This window comes from Amphibalanus amphitrite, unplaced genomic scaffold (assembly GCF_019059575.1).
Source record: "Amphibalanus amphitrite isolate SeventyFive unplaced genomic scaffold, NRLGWU_Aamphi_draft 000132F_arrow, whole genome shotgun sequence".
In the NCBI taxonomy this organism is placed as follows: domain Eukaryota; kingdom Metazoa; phylum Arthropoda; class Thecostraca; order Balanomorpha; family Balanidae; genus Amphibalanus; species Amphibalanus amphitrite.
In genome coordinates, this window is record NW_024881627.1 from 321646 (window position 1) to 338461 (window position 16816).

Below are 16816 nucleotides of genomic sequence, written 5' to 3' on the forward strand. Positions count from 1 at the left end.
CCAAATCTGACACGCTGAGCACGAATCTGGTGTCAGAAATCCGCTATTCTCGACCGATCACCCAAATTTATGGCCCCTGGATGGCCCCTGGATCGATGGCCCCTGGCCCCCAGCCAGCAATTCGCTTGGGCTAAACTATAGCAAACGTCGGGCAGCTTGGGCTTAGCTTGGGTGTTCCCACTTAGATAAAAACCAATGCATTTTTTACTTGGGCTGAGCTTTGGCATGCCGCATCTATGCCCCAGTGTGGCCAGCTGCAGCTCAGCCCGTCATCCGCCCGCGCATCCAAAGCAGCCCAGCAAACATGCCCACATGGTTCCCATATGGGGCCCACATGGGCCCCCCCACCTCTTCCATATGGGTCCCACATGGGAATGGCAGTGGGTGACACGTGGGACCCATATGGGTCAGCCCACGTAGGCCCCATATGGGACCCACGCGGCGCCCACATGGGACCCATATGGGTAGCCCATCTGTAGCCCATGTCCCACGTGGGCCCATCTGGCCCATGTTCACCCCATATGGGACCCACATGGGATGCCCATCTCCAGCCCATGCATGCGTTTGGCCCATCTGGCCCATTTTTATCCCATATGGGGCCCATATGGGTAGCCCATCTGTAGCCCATGTCCCACGTGGGCCCATCTGGCCCATGTTCACCCCATATGGGACCCATGTGGGCATGTTTGCTGGGAGGCTCAACTTGGGCGGAGTGCGGGCTGATCAAGCTGGCTGTCTCCTTTGGCTAACTGCAGTAAAGCCAGAGTTTAGCCATGCTTGATCGGCTGTTCACGCATGCGCATTTCTACGCCAGTCACGTTTTGGTCGGGCTTACATCGGGCTACCGCCAATCGTCGCTCAACTAGGGTTTAACTACGGTTGTCCGGAGCTCGCAGAGCGGGCATACCTCCGGCAGAGCATGGGCTTTAGTCGGCGTTTTTGTGTCATACGCCGACTTTAGCCCAAGCCCTAGCCGACTTTAGCCCGACTAAAATCTCGGGCAAGCCGCACTTCAGCCTGCTTGGGCCCGGAGTGAAATTGCTGGCTGGGGGAGTTTGTCATCTGTAGATGGACGAACTCAAAAACGGTAAATTTGGGTGATCGGTTGAGAATAGCGGATTTCTGACACCAGATTCGTGCTCAGCGTGTCACACTTGGTCCCCTAGACCCATTTTTGGGCCAAATCGATGGCCCCTGGAGTTTGTCAATCTGTAGATGGACGAACTCAAAAACGGTAAATTTGGGTGATCAGTTGAGAATAGCGGATTTCTGACACCAGATTCGTGCTCAGCGTGTCAGACTTGGTCCCCTAGACCCATTTTTGGGCCAAATCGATGGCCCCTGGAGTTTGTCAATCTGTAGATGGACGAACTCAAAAACGGTAAATTTGGGTGATCGGTTGAGAATAGCGGATTTCTGACACCAGATTCGTGCTCAGCGTGTCACACTTGGTCCCCTAGACCCATTTTTGGGCGAAATCGATGGCCCCTGGAGTTTGTCAATCTGTAGATGGACGAACTCAAAAACGGTAAATTTGGATGATCGGTTGAGAATAGCGGATTTCTGACACCAGATTCGTGCTCAGCGTGTCACACTTGGTCCCCTAGACCCATTTTTGGGCGAAATCGATGGCCCCTGGAGTTTGTCAATATGTAGATGGACGAACTCAAAAACGGTAAATTTGGGTGATCGGTCGAGAATAGCGGATTTCTGACACCAGATTCGTGCTCAGCGTGTCAGACTTGTCCCCTAGACCCATTTTTGGGCCAAATCGATGGCCCCTGGAGTTTGTCGATCTGTAGATGGACGAACTCAAAAACGGTAAATTTGGGTGATCGGTTGAGAATAGCGGATTTCTGACACCAGATTCGTGCTCAGCGTGTCACACTTGGTCCCCTAGACCCATTTTTGGGCCAAATCGATGGCCCCTGGAGTTTGTCAATCTGTAGATGGACGAACTCAAAAACGGTAAATTTGGGTGATCGGTTGAGAATAGCGGATTTCTGACACCAGATTCGTGCTCAGCGTGTCACACTTGGTCCCCTAGACCCATTTTTGGGCGAAATCGATGGCCCCTGGAGTTTGTCAATCTGTAGATGGACGAACTCAACAACGGTAAATTTGGGTGATCGGTTGAGAATAGCGGATTTCTGACACCAGATTCGTGCTCAGCGTGTCACACTTGGTCCCCTAGACCCATTTTTGGGCGAAATCGATGGCCCCTGGAGTTTGCCAATCTGTATAGATGGACAAACTCAAAAACGGTAAATTTGGGTGATCGGTCGAGGATAGCGGATTTTTCACACCAGATTCGTGCTCAGCGTGTCACACTTGGTCCCCTAGACCCATTTTTGGCCTTTGGGCCAAATCGATGGCCCCTGGAGTTTGTCAATCTGTAGATGGACGAACTCAAAAACGGTAAATTTGGGTGATCGGTTGAGAATAGCGGATTTCTGACACCAGATTCGTGCTCAGCGTGTCACACTTGGTCCCCTAGACCCATTTTTGGGCCAAATCGATGGCCCCTGGAGTTTGTCAATCTGTAGATGGACGAACTCAAAAACGGTAAATTTGGGTGATCGGTTGAGAATAGCGGATTTCTGACACCAGATTCGTGCTCAGCGTGTCACACTTGGTCCCCTAGACCCATTTTTGGGCGAAATCGATGGCCCTTGGAGTTTGTCAATCTGTAGATGGACGAACTCAACAACGGTAAATTTGGGTGATCGGTTGAGAATAGCGGATTTCTGACACCAGAGGGGTGTTCACGGGCTCCGCACACTGCTGCGTGCGGTGTGTGCGGTACGTCCAGCAGGCGTGGGGGTAGGGGATGGGTAGGTGGCTCTGACGTCACGGCTGCGTGCGGTGGACGGTCCGCTGTGGCCAGTCCCGACCGGCCACAGCGGTCGCTGTGTGCGGTGACGCAAGGCTGACGTAGGGACGCAGTGGGCGGAGCTTTGAGGCTGTGTGCGGTCCGACCGCACACAGGGTCCGTGAACAGCCCTCAGATTCGTGCTCAGCGTGTCACACTTGGTCCCTGGGGCAAGTTTGGGCGAAATCGACGCACCCTGAATATCAAACTGTAGTTGGATAATCAAAGTGCTGCTAAATTGACAGCAGTCCCCGCGTTCGATGTCTCTCGGACGACGAAGATTCTACGTCATCCGGCCAATCTCGTCCAAGGTCAGCGGGGGCTCGGCTGCGGTCATAGAACGTGATTGGCGGGACGGCGTCCGAGAGACATCGAACGCGGGCCTATGGACAGACCATTATAGAGTTCAGTGCCTAGGCGACTTGCTCGTGTCTCTCTTCCAAGCTCTCTTCTCAATAGCCTCAATAGTTTGGGTTTATTGGGAATTGAACTATCGTGCATTGGGTCGGCTGGATCAAAGCTGTAAGATCGTGAAGTATCTTGAATTTTCCTGTAACCTATTGAATAGGTATCAACCTCACCAAACTAAGAGATGAGCTCTGACGCGAAACCGAAAGTCGATCTTGGACTCAGACTCCTTGAGGAAGATGACGAATTTGAGGAGTTCCCTGCTGAGGACTGGACCGGCAAAGCTGAGGATGAAACTGATGTCAATGTCTGGGAGGACAACTGGGATGATGATGATGTTGAAGATGACTTCAGCGTCCAGTTGAGAAATGAGCTGGAGAAGCAGAGCAACAGCAAGATGGAGTGACTCAGCAACATTTTAATATGCAGTGCGAACTACTTCTTGCCACTCGCCAGAACATCTGCAGCTTCTGAAACACCAGTGTGAAGTTATAACTGGAGAAAGTCAAGCTGCTTATTTGGAATAAAAGGACTACCAAATAACTTTGAATTCACAATGAAGAATCGTAAGCTTGAATAATGTTCTGAAGCAAAGACACTGGAACTGGAATATAGATCAGAATTCAGATGTAACCTGCATCAGTTGTGTATGTATTGTCCAGCTGACCACCAACTGAACATTCATTTCATCAATACATTAATTATTTGTATGTTGTCTTTTATCTCAAGTGGAGTGGTTCATTTATCTTCTGCATTTCTGGGAAGGGATACCCAATCAGCAGATCAGCTAGTTGCATGGTGAATGTTGATAGATTGGTTAGATAGTCTGATATAATCATGGTCAGGTTGCTCTGCATGAGTCCAGACACTTTTTATGCATGTTAGGATCAGTCACACTATCAACTGAGCTATCTAGTACCAGCCTGAGGAGCTTCATATATTGTTAATTTCCAGTTTCTATATAGACACCAGAACTTAACACCAACCTTACAGGATGTCTTGGCATTCATGATGACATGCTTTTATTTAAAAGTAAAGTGACATGCTTTCAATTGAGTGATTTAGGTGATTAAGTGAAGGGGGAGTACATTTAAAACTGAAATTGACAATGAAAAACAGAACTCGGCAATTGGTATATAAATATTTTATTGAGACTAAGAGCTTATTATGCAATCACTTGAATTAAAAAATAATAAATGATTAACATGCTCTGTTCATAATCAGTTTAACAATAGCACAATACAGAGATTGGCTACAAATGAGAGGACCTCCAACGCATGCTTAGAGCAGCACATGATACCTCTAATTTGCTTAATACTCTTATTTGAACCCTTATTCTGAAAAGACTAGCATTCACATACACCAATGCAACAAGGCATCCCTAAATATCACAAGGTAAGAATAACTGACTGGCTCGCGAGTACAAATCATGGATTAACACAGCCAATGTCCACCCACTGAACACAGGCCAGGACCACTCCAAACCACACAGCCAATACATTATATCGAACCCTTTCACCACAGCCAGCATCAGCAATCGAGTTCCTCCATAGCTGATCGACAAACACTGCCAACTCACAATCAAGCAAACAGACTCGTCCTCCACACGGCGACGGCGCTCCATCCGCCCACGCACCCCTACCGGTGTCCTCTCGGCAGCGGCGGCGCCCCTGCGGCGCCCCGCGGCCCACTCTGTCCTCCCGCAGTGCCCCGCTCGGGGGCCTCCTCGGCTCCCTGCCGCCGCAGACCGCCCCGCTCGTCCCCCTGCACTCTCTGTTTTCTGACGGCACCGCGGCTCTCCTCCAGCGCTTCTGCCCATGTTTTCACCGCAGTCGTCCCTCCAGTCGCTCTCTCCGCTCCTCCGGTCGCTCTCTCCGTTCCCCCGTCCGGTTCCGGCGCGCCCGCCGCCGTCGCCGCGGCCCCGGCTCCGGCCCGCTCGCCGTCCGGCCGCTCCCCATCCGTCTCGCTCAGCTGGCGGGCGTCGAGCCGGGCGCAGCGCGGGCAGCGGCCGTCGCGGCGCACGTAGCAGTGCTGGTGCATCACCCGGCGGCAGCGCGGGCACGGCACCACCAGCGCGTCGAACGCGAACAGAACCTCGCTGGAGCTGCACACCTCGCAGATGTGACCCTTGCCGCGACACGCCTGGGAGAGTGGAGGCGGTTAGTGTCTGGAACGAACAGAGACGTCGTGGCTCAATAATCGAAAAATCAGAGACAAGTATAGTCGGGTGAACACTCCGACAATCCCTTCTTTAGCACATACACTAAGAACGAAGTGAACGGAGCTTTATCGAACAGCAGATATATTTGTTGATTCAACAGTACTTTTATATAGAAAGGGATTATTTTCACAACATGCAAGAAATCTCGTAAAAAGCCATCATGCGCTTCACAAAGACGCAAAAGAACATTTCATCGAACGACGGAGAGCCCTTATATTCCGCTCCGGTTCCCAGACACTAAACACTGACCTCGCACTCCTCCCGGATGTGCCGGGCGAACTTGGCGTGCACCGCGAGCAGAAACTCCAGCAGCTCGCCGGTGGGCACCTCGCACAGGTCCCGCAGGCTGTACAGGTAGGACGTCTCCACAAAGTACTGCCGCTCGCCGAACGCGCGCAGAATGCGGGCCTGCTGCGCGGCGCGACACGACATAAAGTACTGCTTCATCAGCAGCACCTCCTCCCGCAGCTTCTGTGGCGGGGTCACGGAGGGGACGTCAGAGGCAGGCGCATAGGACTGAGAATGATAAGAATCGAGCGACACAGATACCCGAATATGCTTCCATTCGATTGGTTTGGTTTTAGAGGCGGGGCTGATCACGATGTAGCGATAAAAGACAATATTCACTAGGACAAAATCCGATTAATTAAAACATTGCAAACACGCGCACCGACGGGGGGGGGCGGATATCCGCCCGCCCCCCTGAGGTTTTTTCGCGAATAGTGGGTACGCGTCGCGAAATTTGGTACTATTCTCTCATCAATTTTACACATGGTGTGCAAGTTTGAACCTCCTAACTTTTAAGGTCAGGTCACCAGGTCACTTTGAATGACCCAACCTCAAGTCACTTTTTTGCAACTTTGTTACCGTGCCAGAGCTACAGTAGATGTCGGAGGCCTTTGAAAGTCGCAGGATGTTATTAGGTCATTAGTAGGTCAGGGGCGTCGCCATGGGTTTTTGAGTGTGGGGGGGGGGGGGGGGACGAAGCTCGGCGGATCCTGCAGGATTTTTTTCTATGCTAGAACCCCGCAACCCCCTTTTCAGCCTTTTCTCTGGATTTGATGCACTTTATTTTCGATGTAGCCGGTTTTTATTATTTTTACTGCGCACTTCTTTTCATTGTGTTCATTCAGGCATAATTTCTAAGCCCAGGACATCGTGGGACACAAAAAATGAACGACACTATGCTTTGATTTTATTTTTTAATGTCAGAATGCATGGGTGTCACTAAGATATTTTGATTTTTTCAGAAGAACGCCTTTGAGTACGAATGGTAAATGTAAATGGGGAAGGTTTGGACTTGCTTATTTCCGGTTTCTTTACTTAAATTATAAATACATAGAACACAAGTACCAAAATTGACTTTCCTCAAAGGAAGCCGTTTAACTTTTGGTGATAAACTTTCGTGTCATTCATTGTTAAATATGCTTGTTTTGCTTCAGCTACAGACCAAGCGAAGCATATTCTATATACCTAAAGGCATGTGCTTAATTTTGACCGCCTAAATCGGCTTTCGTCTCCCTTTGAATTGCTCGTGCAATGTCGCATTAACGTGAGTCTTTTCGATTCACGTGTGATTGAAAGGCTCTTGTAATAAAAAATATCCAACATTCCAGAGAAAGATCCAACTTAGAAGTGCATGGAGACACAGGTTTATTACCTCTACTCACAGCTCACTGACGCCCGAATACTCGCTCTCGGCCGGCGTTAAGGCTGACGAACTGAGCCACGAGTTTGTCAGCATCCACAGCATCCACCCGGTGCCGGTGTACGTGGCAGACAGCCACCGAGGTGAGTCGGTCCTGGCGCATCGTCGAACGAAGCCAAGTCTTCAGGCGGCGCAGCGCACTGAAACTCCTCTCGGCCGTTGCAGAACTTGCAGGCAGTGTCAGGAGGAGCTGCAAGAGCTTGTTCACTTCTGGGAACATTGCTCTTGCGGGCTCAGGCACCTCCTGCATGATGTTGACCGCATCCTGAAGAGACTTAGGTCTTCTGTCCCGGTAAAAAAAAAACTTGTTCGGTAAAGGATTACTTCTTTTTTTCCGCAGAATGACAGGTAACTGAGAAAAAGCAGCTCGAAAACTTCGATTGACATTCAATTTGAGGAGGGGATAATCCCCCCACCCTCACTCCAGGGGGGGGGGGACGGTGTCCCCCCATCCCCCCCCCCCCCCCCCCTGTGGCGACGCCCATGGGTACAATTTGTATATCTCGGAATTTTGATATCGGTGACCTAAGCTCAGGTCAATTTCTCGACCTCTCCATTATAAGTCAATGGGGGAAAAATCAACTCCCTGTTTTTACCACTAAAACAGGTCGGAATGGCCCCATATACCATACATGACTTCATGTATGGTATATGGGGCCTCAACCTCAACCTTCACTACCTTGAGGTCTGTTTTGCTGTTGGGCAGCTGTAAGGTCATGTGACGTCATCAAAGGTCACAAAAGGTTTTTTGCCATTAACTCCGTACAGGAACAAGATACAGCCGCACGGATGGTCTCATTGTGTTCAGCTCGTCAAGACGCATCGAATGATATACATGATGACCTCGAGGTCACGTAACCTGAGGTCAACCTTTGACCTTGACCTTTCGAAGTCAACATATACATCATTCGATGCGGATTGACGAGAGGATCACGATGGTGCCCTTAGTTTGTTCCTATCTTGACTAATTCGAAAGTTATTCGAGAAAAACACTCCATATCCAGCGCCGCCGTTTTGACTTTTTTGACCCCTGTGACGTCATCTTTGACCTGACCTGAAAATGACCTTTGTAAAAATTGTAGACCTTGTCCGTGCGTATCCGATGCCGTTTACCGCTTGTCGCTATCTTGCTTCGTTCTCGAGATCTCAGGGGGGGGGGGCGGTCATCCGCCCCCCCCCGTCGGTACTAAGTTGGCGCAGACCCCCGTCGGCGTGTTAAAGGCCATAGCCACAAGGACAAACTTCGAATCATTGAGAATTCAAGAGAAATTAAATACTTTGGTCACACACAGATTGTGACGATACATGGTGTGAAAGCTTTGAACGATTAACGCCTTGGAAGACTATCCAGCACCACACTGCACCCACTTTGATGTGTCGCAGCTCCTCCAGGAAGCTGAAGAGCCGGGGGTTGCATTCCTCCAGGTTAATGATGGGCTTATTGCAGATGGCCTCCAGGAACTCCCGGCTGCCACACGACACCTGGGCGGACAGAATAAACGAAACTCAACAACAACGGATGGCTAGATGGAAAATATTGGTTTGTTTCACACTGAAAGTACTGTGAAGAGGTTCTTGGTGGACAAGCTAGATGATGTTCATTAGGCAAAACGTGAGAGGGTATTTTTATTCAGTCCCCATTCACATCATCAGTTGATGCGCCGTTTCCTTGTAAAGACGTACAAGAAATCGGTACATTAGGTAACATGCAGATGCAGGCTATATCGCACTTCGTTACGTTACAACCACGTTTAGACGAAAAAGATCCTAGAGGTGCCTCTTATGGTAGGAAACTGGAGTACTTTGCGCGAAAGGCGCATTTCCCTCATTCACATGGCCACCACAGTTCCCTTTAAGCAATCCCCTAGGGGTGTTCCCACGGTCGCCGACCGGCGCCGCTCACCGGGTGTTTGTCAAAGCGCCAGTTGTGCACGATCCGCGCCGGGGTGACGACCAGGTCGTTCCAGTGACACAGCGAACAGTAGTAGAGGCCCGTGTAGTCGCAGATCCGCGCGTGCAGCACCTCCGTGCCGGCCGGAAAACCCGGCGGGTTCGGCTCCGGCACTGCGCATTGCAGATGACAGGGTAGGTCAGGCAGATAAGCATAGGTCGAAGTTGATCAGTAGGAGACGCCACCAAGAACAACGTACGCTAAATGCCAACAAAGTTGGCCACCGATGGTCACCAGCTATGAAACCAAATAGGACGCATTCGATCACTGATTCGTAATTACTGACTTCAAAGGGCAAGATAACAACGTCACTCCACACATCCACGCTCTAGAAGAAAGTCATCACAAAACCAGTCAACAGGCAGTCACCACTCATCCCACTATCCCACCGCTGTTCTCCGTCCCGCGGTCTCACTGACCGATCATGATGACGCGCGCGCAGTCGGCGCAGCGGAACGACTGCGCGCCCAGGCCGCGCTCCGGCTTGATGCGCATCTCGAAGGTGGGGTTGTCCCTGACGCGCTCCACGGCACAGTTGCGGTGGATCTCGGACAGGCAGCTCGAGTGCAAGTCGATACCGCAGCCTGTCGGTCAGCGTCAGACTCGGCGTCAGACCGATGTGTGGAGGGCAGGAGGAGGGAGGATCTGAGTCGATTTATCGAGACAAAACGCTGAAGAAAACAGCGGCGTCACTGATGTAAGGGAATCTCAGACGTTCGGTACCAAGACAGGCAGCTGTTGTAGTGAACGGAGGGTGATTTTACTCATTACTGGCCCCCGGCAGTGGTCCCAGCTCACTTCTACTGACCAAGGCTGTGGTACCAGCTCAGTTCTACTGACCCAGGCAGTGGTACCAGCTCAGCTCTAGTTCTACTTACTGACCCAGGCAGTGGTACCAGCTCAGTTCTACTGACCCAGGCAGTGGTACCAGCTCAGCTCTACTGACCCAGGCAGTGGTACCAGCGGTGCAGCACCACCACGATGACGCCGGCACAGCCGTGGCAGTAGAGCCGGCGCTGGCCGATGCGCTGCGGCTGCAGCCGGTGGCCGCGCACCTCCAGCTCGCCGTCCGGCAGCGGCGGCTCGGGACCGTCGCGCAGCTCGAGCCGCCGCAGCCGCAGCTCCACCAGCCGGCGCACCAGCGCGCGCCGCTCGTCCGAGCCCTGCGCAGACGCCAGGATCGACTGCTTGCACTCGGCCACCGCCTGGTCAATCTCCTCCTCCGTGGTCATCCCGAAATGAAACTGCACGACCGAACAGAGGGAGGGTCAGTGAGATACCAATGTAACTGTAACAACGCAAAAATGTATATGAAAAATCGCCAGCGTTTTGTATGTTTGATATTCCGAAAAAAATCCGGGACCTAACTTCATTAACTGGCAGGACATGGCATGATAGACGTGCTAAAAACGATGCCTTCATGGGCAATTAGTGAGCATCACAGCTACCCGATCTCATTAGGCATCGAAAACCGCGGTATTTCTAACCCTAATAGTAAAGTGTCGTGAGCGTCCCCACCCGGTTTCTTGAGCTCCCGGGAGCTGACCTCGTTCCGCTCCAAGCTGCTGTCGGTCGAGCTACCGCTACTGCCCCGAGAGCGGCCGTCGGCGCCGCGACCCAGCCGCTCGTCATCCGACGGGTCATCGTCGGGAAACGACCTTGGATGCAGAAACATGGTGGCCAGAAAGTGTGTTTCTCTGAAAAAGGCAAGGACAAGATAAGATGTTTGCTCAATGAAAATTTGTCAACTTGGTTGGAAAATATCTTGACTTAAAAGACAGTGTAGGTATGGCACCTTGGGGTTCAGATAATTATCATCAGTGAAGCGTGTCAGATGCAGATTGGGAGTGGATGGATCAGATGGATGGTGGATATCCTCCAGTCCAGTGTGAACTGTGAAACCACCGGGCATGTGCAGATTCTGATAAATGGTTGTACCTATGGTACAGAACTAAGCTGCAAAGCTGCTACATCACCCTCATGGAGTGACCCTAGTTAGTGCTGTGAACATGAGTGAGTGCATGTAGCATGTATATTGATATGATGCTTCTACAATGTCATTCTAGTGTCAGCTTACTAATTTTCTCACAAATTCTATAAAAGTAATGCTTCTCCAAAAACTTGTCAACTATTACCAATAAAAAATGTTATTTTACACAAAATGCATGCTGCACTTTGTGAACTTTGGAATTGGAAGGGTTCTGGAACTTCTGGATGATTAGGTACCAAAGCCAGTAAGATCGTCCATGATGTAATAATTAGTTATTCCAGTCAAATGTCATATTGCACAACTCAATGACAAAGGCTGATATATACATAAACCAAGTAGTTTTTTTGGCAGCCTATCAGAATAAAATGCTTTACGAGAAAATAATTTTAGGTACTTTGCGCCATTAAGTGCCTTGAGGAAATTGGGCAGTTGGGGTTATTAAAACAATATCAATAAGATTACTGAACTATCATACGATGGTGAAAAAGTTTACATTGACATCCTGGTGCTCACCTCTTCAACAAATTAGAAATGGAGTGAAATTTACAAATAACTTGAAACCTGGTTTGGTCTTCCTGTTTCTGTTTATATTCCCCCCCTGTTCCTATCCCTCGATGAGTCGAGACTAACCGAATAATAATAAAATATCGATATCACTAAAAACGAGAGTAAATGGCTGGGCAAAAAAAAAACATACAATAACAACACACCTAACCTCACCCGCCCACTATCCCTAATGCTTTGTCTTATGCACAAAGCAAATGAATACTTTTTTCAGTTTCGAAACTGATGCGCCGTAAATGGCTATTATTTCACAAGCAGCTAAAATGCTGTCATCCAATAAGCAGCACTACTAATCTGCAGCCAAGGCTATCCTGCAGCTGATCGTAGGTAGGTATTGATCAGCTATAAATTATAATTGTAATGGATCAGCCTGCAGCTTTAATGGATAAATGTATTTGGATTATACCTATGTCAAATACATACATACAAACCTTTGTCAGAAAGATGACATCACTTTGCCCATTCTTCCAAGGCATTCTTTTCATTCTCACATCTCACAGACATATATTTGATATTTTTTATTTCTTCATCATGACGTTAGACGGCCAGAATGATAGACATGGGTACAGGGATGTCTATCACTCAACAAAATATAGCTCAGTCTAAGGCTCTGTCACTAATCGGGAAATTAGGCGTGCGATCAGTTAAACAATTGCTATGACAGTAGCTATCGTCCTGCCTTTCATTTTAATTTTGGTTTTAACTCGTATATTTTGTAACAATGGCATGCGGCTGCGCGCCCAGAAACAATCGCTCGGACATATGTTACAACATTGACTTATTCTATGGCATAATTGAATAGCAGGGCCACATTCGATAGACGGTAGGTCTGGTCTTTCCTAGGTATTTCTCAGTACCTACCTAATAGCATTTCGAGCAGGCCGCACATAAACTCAATACCTATGCTATTCATGCCCAGCCTGGTCATTTTAATATCAGGTGCACAGCAACTCTGCATGCATAACAAAAGTGATTCGCAAATTTGCTAGAATCACTAATCACTTCACACTGTCACTAACCGTGCCTAAAGCCAAGAGCTATAGCTATAACAATTAAACATAAATCAACAAACAATATCTATTCGACATAGGTACCTATACCTAAATTTCCATTAGGTAGGTACCTTCCTTGTTGCCGAGTCGGTAAGGCGACAGTAAGCATTTTTAGTGAGCGACCTGGGTAACCGGTGTGACCTCAGCAGGACACCGCCCTCGGCCATCAGGTCACCAGTCACCACCGGTCAGCACTCGGGTCAGCACTCCAGTAGCACTGCGTCCGCGTTTGAAGGGCAGTCGTCCGTCAGCAGCCGCTGCCGCGCCGACTGCGGTCGGCCGCCGCCTCTGAGCCGGAGTCGGCGGCCGTCTGACTTGGTGGAATGGAGCGGAAACCTGCATTAAAAAAAAAAACATCATTAGGCATTGGTCGCAAGGTAAATGCAACGTTTTGTCTGTCAATGTCATGGTGTGATTGCCAATCCATACAGCATAATAAGGGTAATAAAAGTATTAATTTGTAATTTGTATAAGCTCGTTTCCGATTGCACTGACCTTTGACGACCGGCTGGGCGGTTCTCCAGCCGACGGGCACGGCGAAGGCCGTCCGTTTGAAGAGGCCGGGGTACCGGCCCGGAGCGGCGGCCGGGGGAGGCTGGATCACCCCGGCCGGCCGCCAGGCACCGCCCGTGCCGACCGTCTCCGCCGCTCCGGCACCGGAGCCGCGCCGACCCGTCACCGCTCGCGGCGGTTCCGCGCCACCCGTGCCGTGTGGATCGCGAGCACCACCGGACGGCCGCCGCGGCCGTGACGCCGTGAGGTCACCGTTCTGTGTGAGGTCAGCCGGCGGCGGGGAGATGCTGCTCCTAGCACGGCGAGCAAACTCCCTCTCCGGAGAACCGCGGACGTTTCCGAACCGATAGCGAGGGGCTCTTCCCTCAGGGCTGACGGAGGATCGCTCTGCCCTCTGGAGCAGCCTTCTCTCCGCCGACCTGGCGGTGGTTCTCTCAGCCGAGCGAACATAGTCGATCCCCGTCTCCCGATCGGGAGAGCTCTCCATCGACCATCTGTTGTAGCGTTCGGTAGACCGAGACGAGGTCCTCTCGACAGAGCGAGACGAGCTCCTCTCGACGGAGCGGGAGGACACGCGCCGGACGGAGGTCACGTAGTTCCTCTCTGACGGCCGCTGAGCCCCGTCCTGGTCGTCCGACTGGTCCTCAGCTCGCTCTCTGGAGCGGGAGGAGCTCTGCTCCGATCCTCTGCTCCAGGATCTCCCCGCTGAGCGGAGAGGGCTTCGCTCAGACGGCCGGGAAGTGACCCCGCTGGCGGCGGTGGCCCGGCCCGGCTCGTCCTCTGAGAGGGGGTCAGAGCGGCGGGCCTGACTCCCGGGGGCGGCACACACCACGTAGTCCTCATCCTCCATTAATTGGATCCGGTGTCCGGGGCTGTATCCGGTCCACGAGCCCAGCTGCACCTTCGGCGGGGTCCACCGATTCTTCGTAACCACCCTGGAAAAAGAGGATTTAAGTCGTCAGTTCGAGAACGGTAACAATACCTATTTGGCGCTCGAAGCTGGAGAAATGTTACGCGTTGCAGTCTAAATGCAGACGTTTGCTGCTAAATGTGCGCATCTGGCAGAACAATTAACATACCAAATATCTTATCCGTAACGTTATTTGTCTGCGACGCATTTAAAAATGAAGAAGTTTTAACTTTAAACGATGTTAAAAGGGCTGTTTGTTCCAATCTGTGTTCATTGTTGTTATTTAGTTCCGTATGTAGGTTGACAGTAGTAAATTAATTGTAAAACTTAATTTACCTTTCATTTGTTTGCTGTTTTTCGGGAGCTCTGTTCTCCTTAGCCGTTTTCTTCTCTGGTTCATTAGTTTCGGGGAGGTCGTTTTCGCCGTTCACACGGGCTTCTGCGGCGAGACTTGTTGCCTGAAACGTACGGTAGACAAACGTTTTAGAGAAGTTGCCCGTCCTAGTCGGAAACGGGTTAGCGAGAAATTAATATATGTTAGCAACTATGTTCCATTTATGAAAAATAACCCCGTCATGCCATTAAATGTTGTTTTATTGCCCTTGCCATTAGGGAAGAAAAATAAAACAATTATACCTACACAATGAACACAATAAACGCAATAAGCCAACAATAAAAATAACCGCCACATAAATGTCTACCTACTGCCTACTGGCGCCATCCAAGTGTAACAAATGTAGGTAATGGAATGTGACAAAAAATTGTTTTGGTGCCCAACCTAGAATAAGAACGGATAGTTACTGCAGTTACCTGCAGCTTCGCGTATGTTGCATTCCGTTCGGCTGAAGTCCGACGTCTGCGGTGCTTCTCCGACTCGGACCTTGTGCCACGATCATGCTCCTGGGAGAAATTCTGCTGAGCTCGCTCAGCCAGGCGGCTCGTGACCAAAGCGGCATTGCTGATACCTGGCGGGGGCGCCTGGCTCTCCGTGCTGTCCTCAAACTCCCCGAAAACGTCCTCCGACTGTGACCCGGCTCTGTCCGCGGCGCTGCGCCGGTCTGAGAGCGACTCAGACGGATAGTCTGCATCTCCGGCCTCAGACTGCTGGGAGCAGCTGGCGTCACTGGCCGCCCGGCCCCTCAGGAGCGGCTCCGGACTGGGAGACTTCTCTCGGGCTCTCGAACTCAGACTGGACGAGAGCCGACAGGGTGAGCGCTCAGGGCTGGGCGCTGGGCTTCTGCGCTCAGACTCGGGACTTGAGACCAAGGTTCTTGGTTCCGGTTCAGGGCTCGAAACCAAGCTTCGTGGTGCCAGCTGAGAGCTTGAAGTCACATTCCTCCGTGCCTGTTCAGGGCTTGAAACCAGGCTTCTAGGCGCCGGTTTAGGGCTTGACACCAAGCTTCTTCGCCTTGGTTCAGGGCTCGATGCTAGGTTCCGTGGTGCCGGCTCGGAACTTGAAACCTGACTTCTTCGCGTCGGTTCAGGGCTTGAAACCAGGCTTCTGGGCGCCGGTTCAGGACTTGAAGCCTGACTTCTTCGCGTTGGTTCAGGACTTGAAACCAGGCTTCTGGGCGCCGGTTCAGGACTTGAAATCAGACTTCTGGGCGCCGGCTCAGGGCTCGTCGCCAGGCTCCGGTGATGTGACGAGCTGTAACTTGGTGTCAGGCTCGGGCGTCTCGAGTTCGAATCGAGTGACTCTGACTCGAACCTCTCCAGTCGGCTGGACGTTTCCGACTCAAACCGTTCTTCAGAGTCTGACACGGATTCATTTTCAGCTTTAGGCCGTGGGTCCTCGTCATCAACACTTATCTCATCTTCACCGTTTTTACCGTTCTCCCGATAACTATTTGACGAATTATTGTATCCACCGTCCTGCGATAGGTTTCGGGGCTGTCTTTCTGCCTTTTCGACTCCAGTATATCTATCCTGTTCAGCCGGAGCCGACCGTTCAGTCGAGTCTCTCGCCTCCCTGCCCCTCCCCAGTTCCGGCTGATGTTCGGCAGCAGAGAGAGGTCGCGAGTCACTCTCGCTGGACTGGCTGCGGGACAGGGAGAGTCGCGGGGCCGGACTCGGCACGCCCGGCGGAGGTGACCGCGGCTCCGACTCCGACTCCGAGTCTCTCTCCGGCTCCGGCTCCGGCTGCGGCTGCGGCTGCGGCTGCGGCTGCGGCTCCGGCTCCGGCTGCGGTCCCAGCTCCGGCTGCCGGGCCGGAGCCGGGGCCGGCGGAGCGGGAGCCCGCCGTTTTCTGGCGAACAGCGCCGTGTCGATGTCCAGGTCGTCGTCGTCGTCGAACTCGGAGGGCGGCGGCCCGAAACGGTCGGCGCTGGGGGGCGGTGAGCTGTACCGTGTCCGGGCGGACTGAGAGGGGTGCCAGCGGCCGGGGCCGGGCCGAGGAGCCGGCGCCGCGGCTGTCCTCGGCTCCGGCCGTCCGGGACTGGAGGGGGCGCCAGACGACGGCAGGGCCATCGTCCTCCTGGGGCCGGTGCTCGCGCTAAGACCTGGCAATGATATGGATGTCACGATTAAACGGCAATCAGATATGGGATAAAGCGGAAAGTGCGAAAATCGTTTGGATTGTATTGTATTGATCTGATCTGATCTGATCTGATCATATTGATTGGTAGCAA

The 16816-nt window shown here is 51.6% G+C and overlaps 2 protein-coding genes across 3 annotated transcripts; both read right to left on the reverse strand.

Moving 5' to 3' along the window:
- Positions 1-4408: 4408 nt before the first annotated feature.
- On the reverse strand, positions 4409-11859 carry LOC122382048 (differentially expressed in FDCP 8 homolog). Of its 2 annotated transcripts, none has more exons than XM_043366929.1 (8): positions 11664-11859; positions 10707-10857; positions 10107-10404; positions 9580-9744; positions 9113-9273; positions 8578-8691; positions 5751-5972; positions 4409-5422 (listed from the first exon to the last, which is right to left on the reverse strand). In XM_043366929.1, the coding sequence occupies exons 2-8, from the start codon at positions 10833-10835 to the stop codon at positions 4919-4921; spliced, it is 1593 nt and encodes a 530-aa protein (XP_043222864.1). In that variant the 5' UTR covers positions 10836-10857; positions 11664-11859; the 3' UTR covers positions 4409-4918. The 2 variants fall into 2 exon arrangements, with proteins under 2 accessions (XP_043222864.1, XP_043222863.1); XM_043366928.1 differs by having other exon boundaries at positions 4409-5447.
- A 360-nt stretch (positions 11860-12219) lies between these two features.
- Positions 12220-16655, reverse strand: LOC122382049 (serine/arginine repetitive matrix protein 1-like). The gene is made up of 4 exons (XM_043366930.1): positions 15000-16655; positions 14526-14647; positions 13262-14214; positions 12220-13102 (listed from the first exon to the last, which is right to left on the reverse strand). The coding sequence occupies exons 1-4, from the start codon at positions 16653-16655 to the stop codon at positions 13014-13016; spliced, it is 2820 nt and encodes a 939-aa protein (XP_043222865.1). The 3' UTR covers positions 12220-13013.
- Between the last annotated feature and the right edge of the window lie 161 nt (positions 16656-16816).

Bases quoted from the DNA above. Each gene is read 5' to 3' on its own strand.
- LOC122382048 (XM_043366928.1), bottom strand. From the start codon at position 10,835: ATGTTTCTGCATCCAAGGTCGTTTCCCGACGATGACCCGTCGGATGAC. The intron at 9,745-10,106 runs GTCAGTAGAGCT...GCTGACCGACAG, and splicing joins CCGCTGGTACCACTGCCTGG to GCTGCGGTATCGACTTGCAC. The intron at 9,274-9,579 runs GTCAGTGAGACC...TGCAATGCGCAG, and splicing joins CGCGCGCGTCATCATGATCG to TGCCGGAGCCGAACCCGCCG.
- LOC122382049 (XM_043366930.1), bottom strand. From the start codon at position 16,655: ATGGCCCTGCCGTCGTCTGGCGCCCCCTCCAGTCCCGGACGGCCGGAG. The intron at 14,648-14,999 runs GTAACTGCAGTA...CGTACGTTTCAG, and splicing joins CAACATACGCGAAGCTGCAG to GCAACAAGTCTCGCCGCAGA. The intron at 13,103-13,261 runs GTCAGTGCAATC...TTTTTAATGCAG, and splicing joins CGCCCAGCCGGTCGTCAAAG to GTTTCCGCTCCATTCCACCA.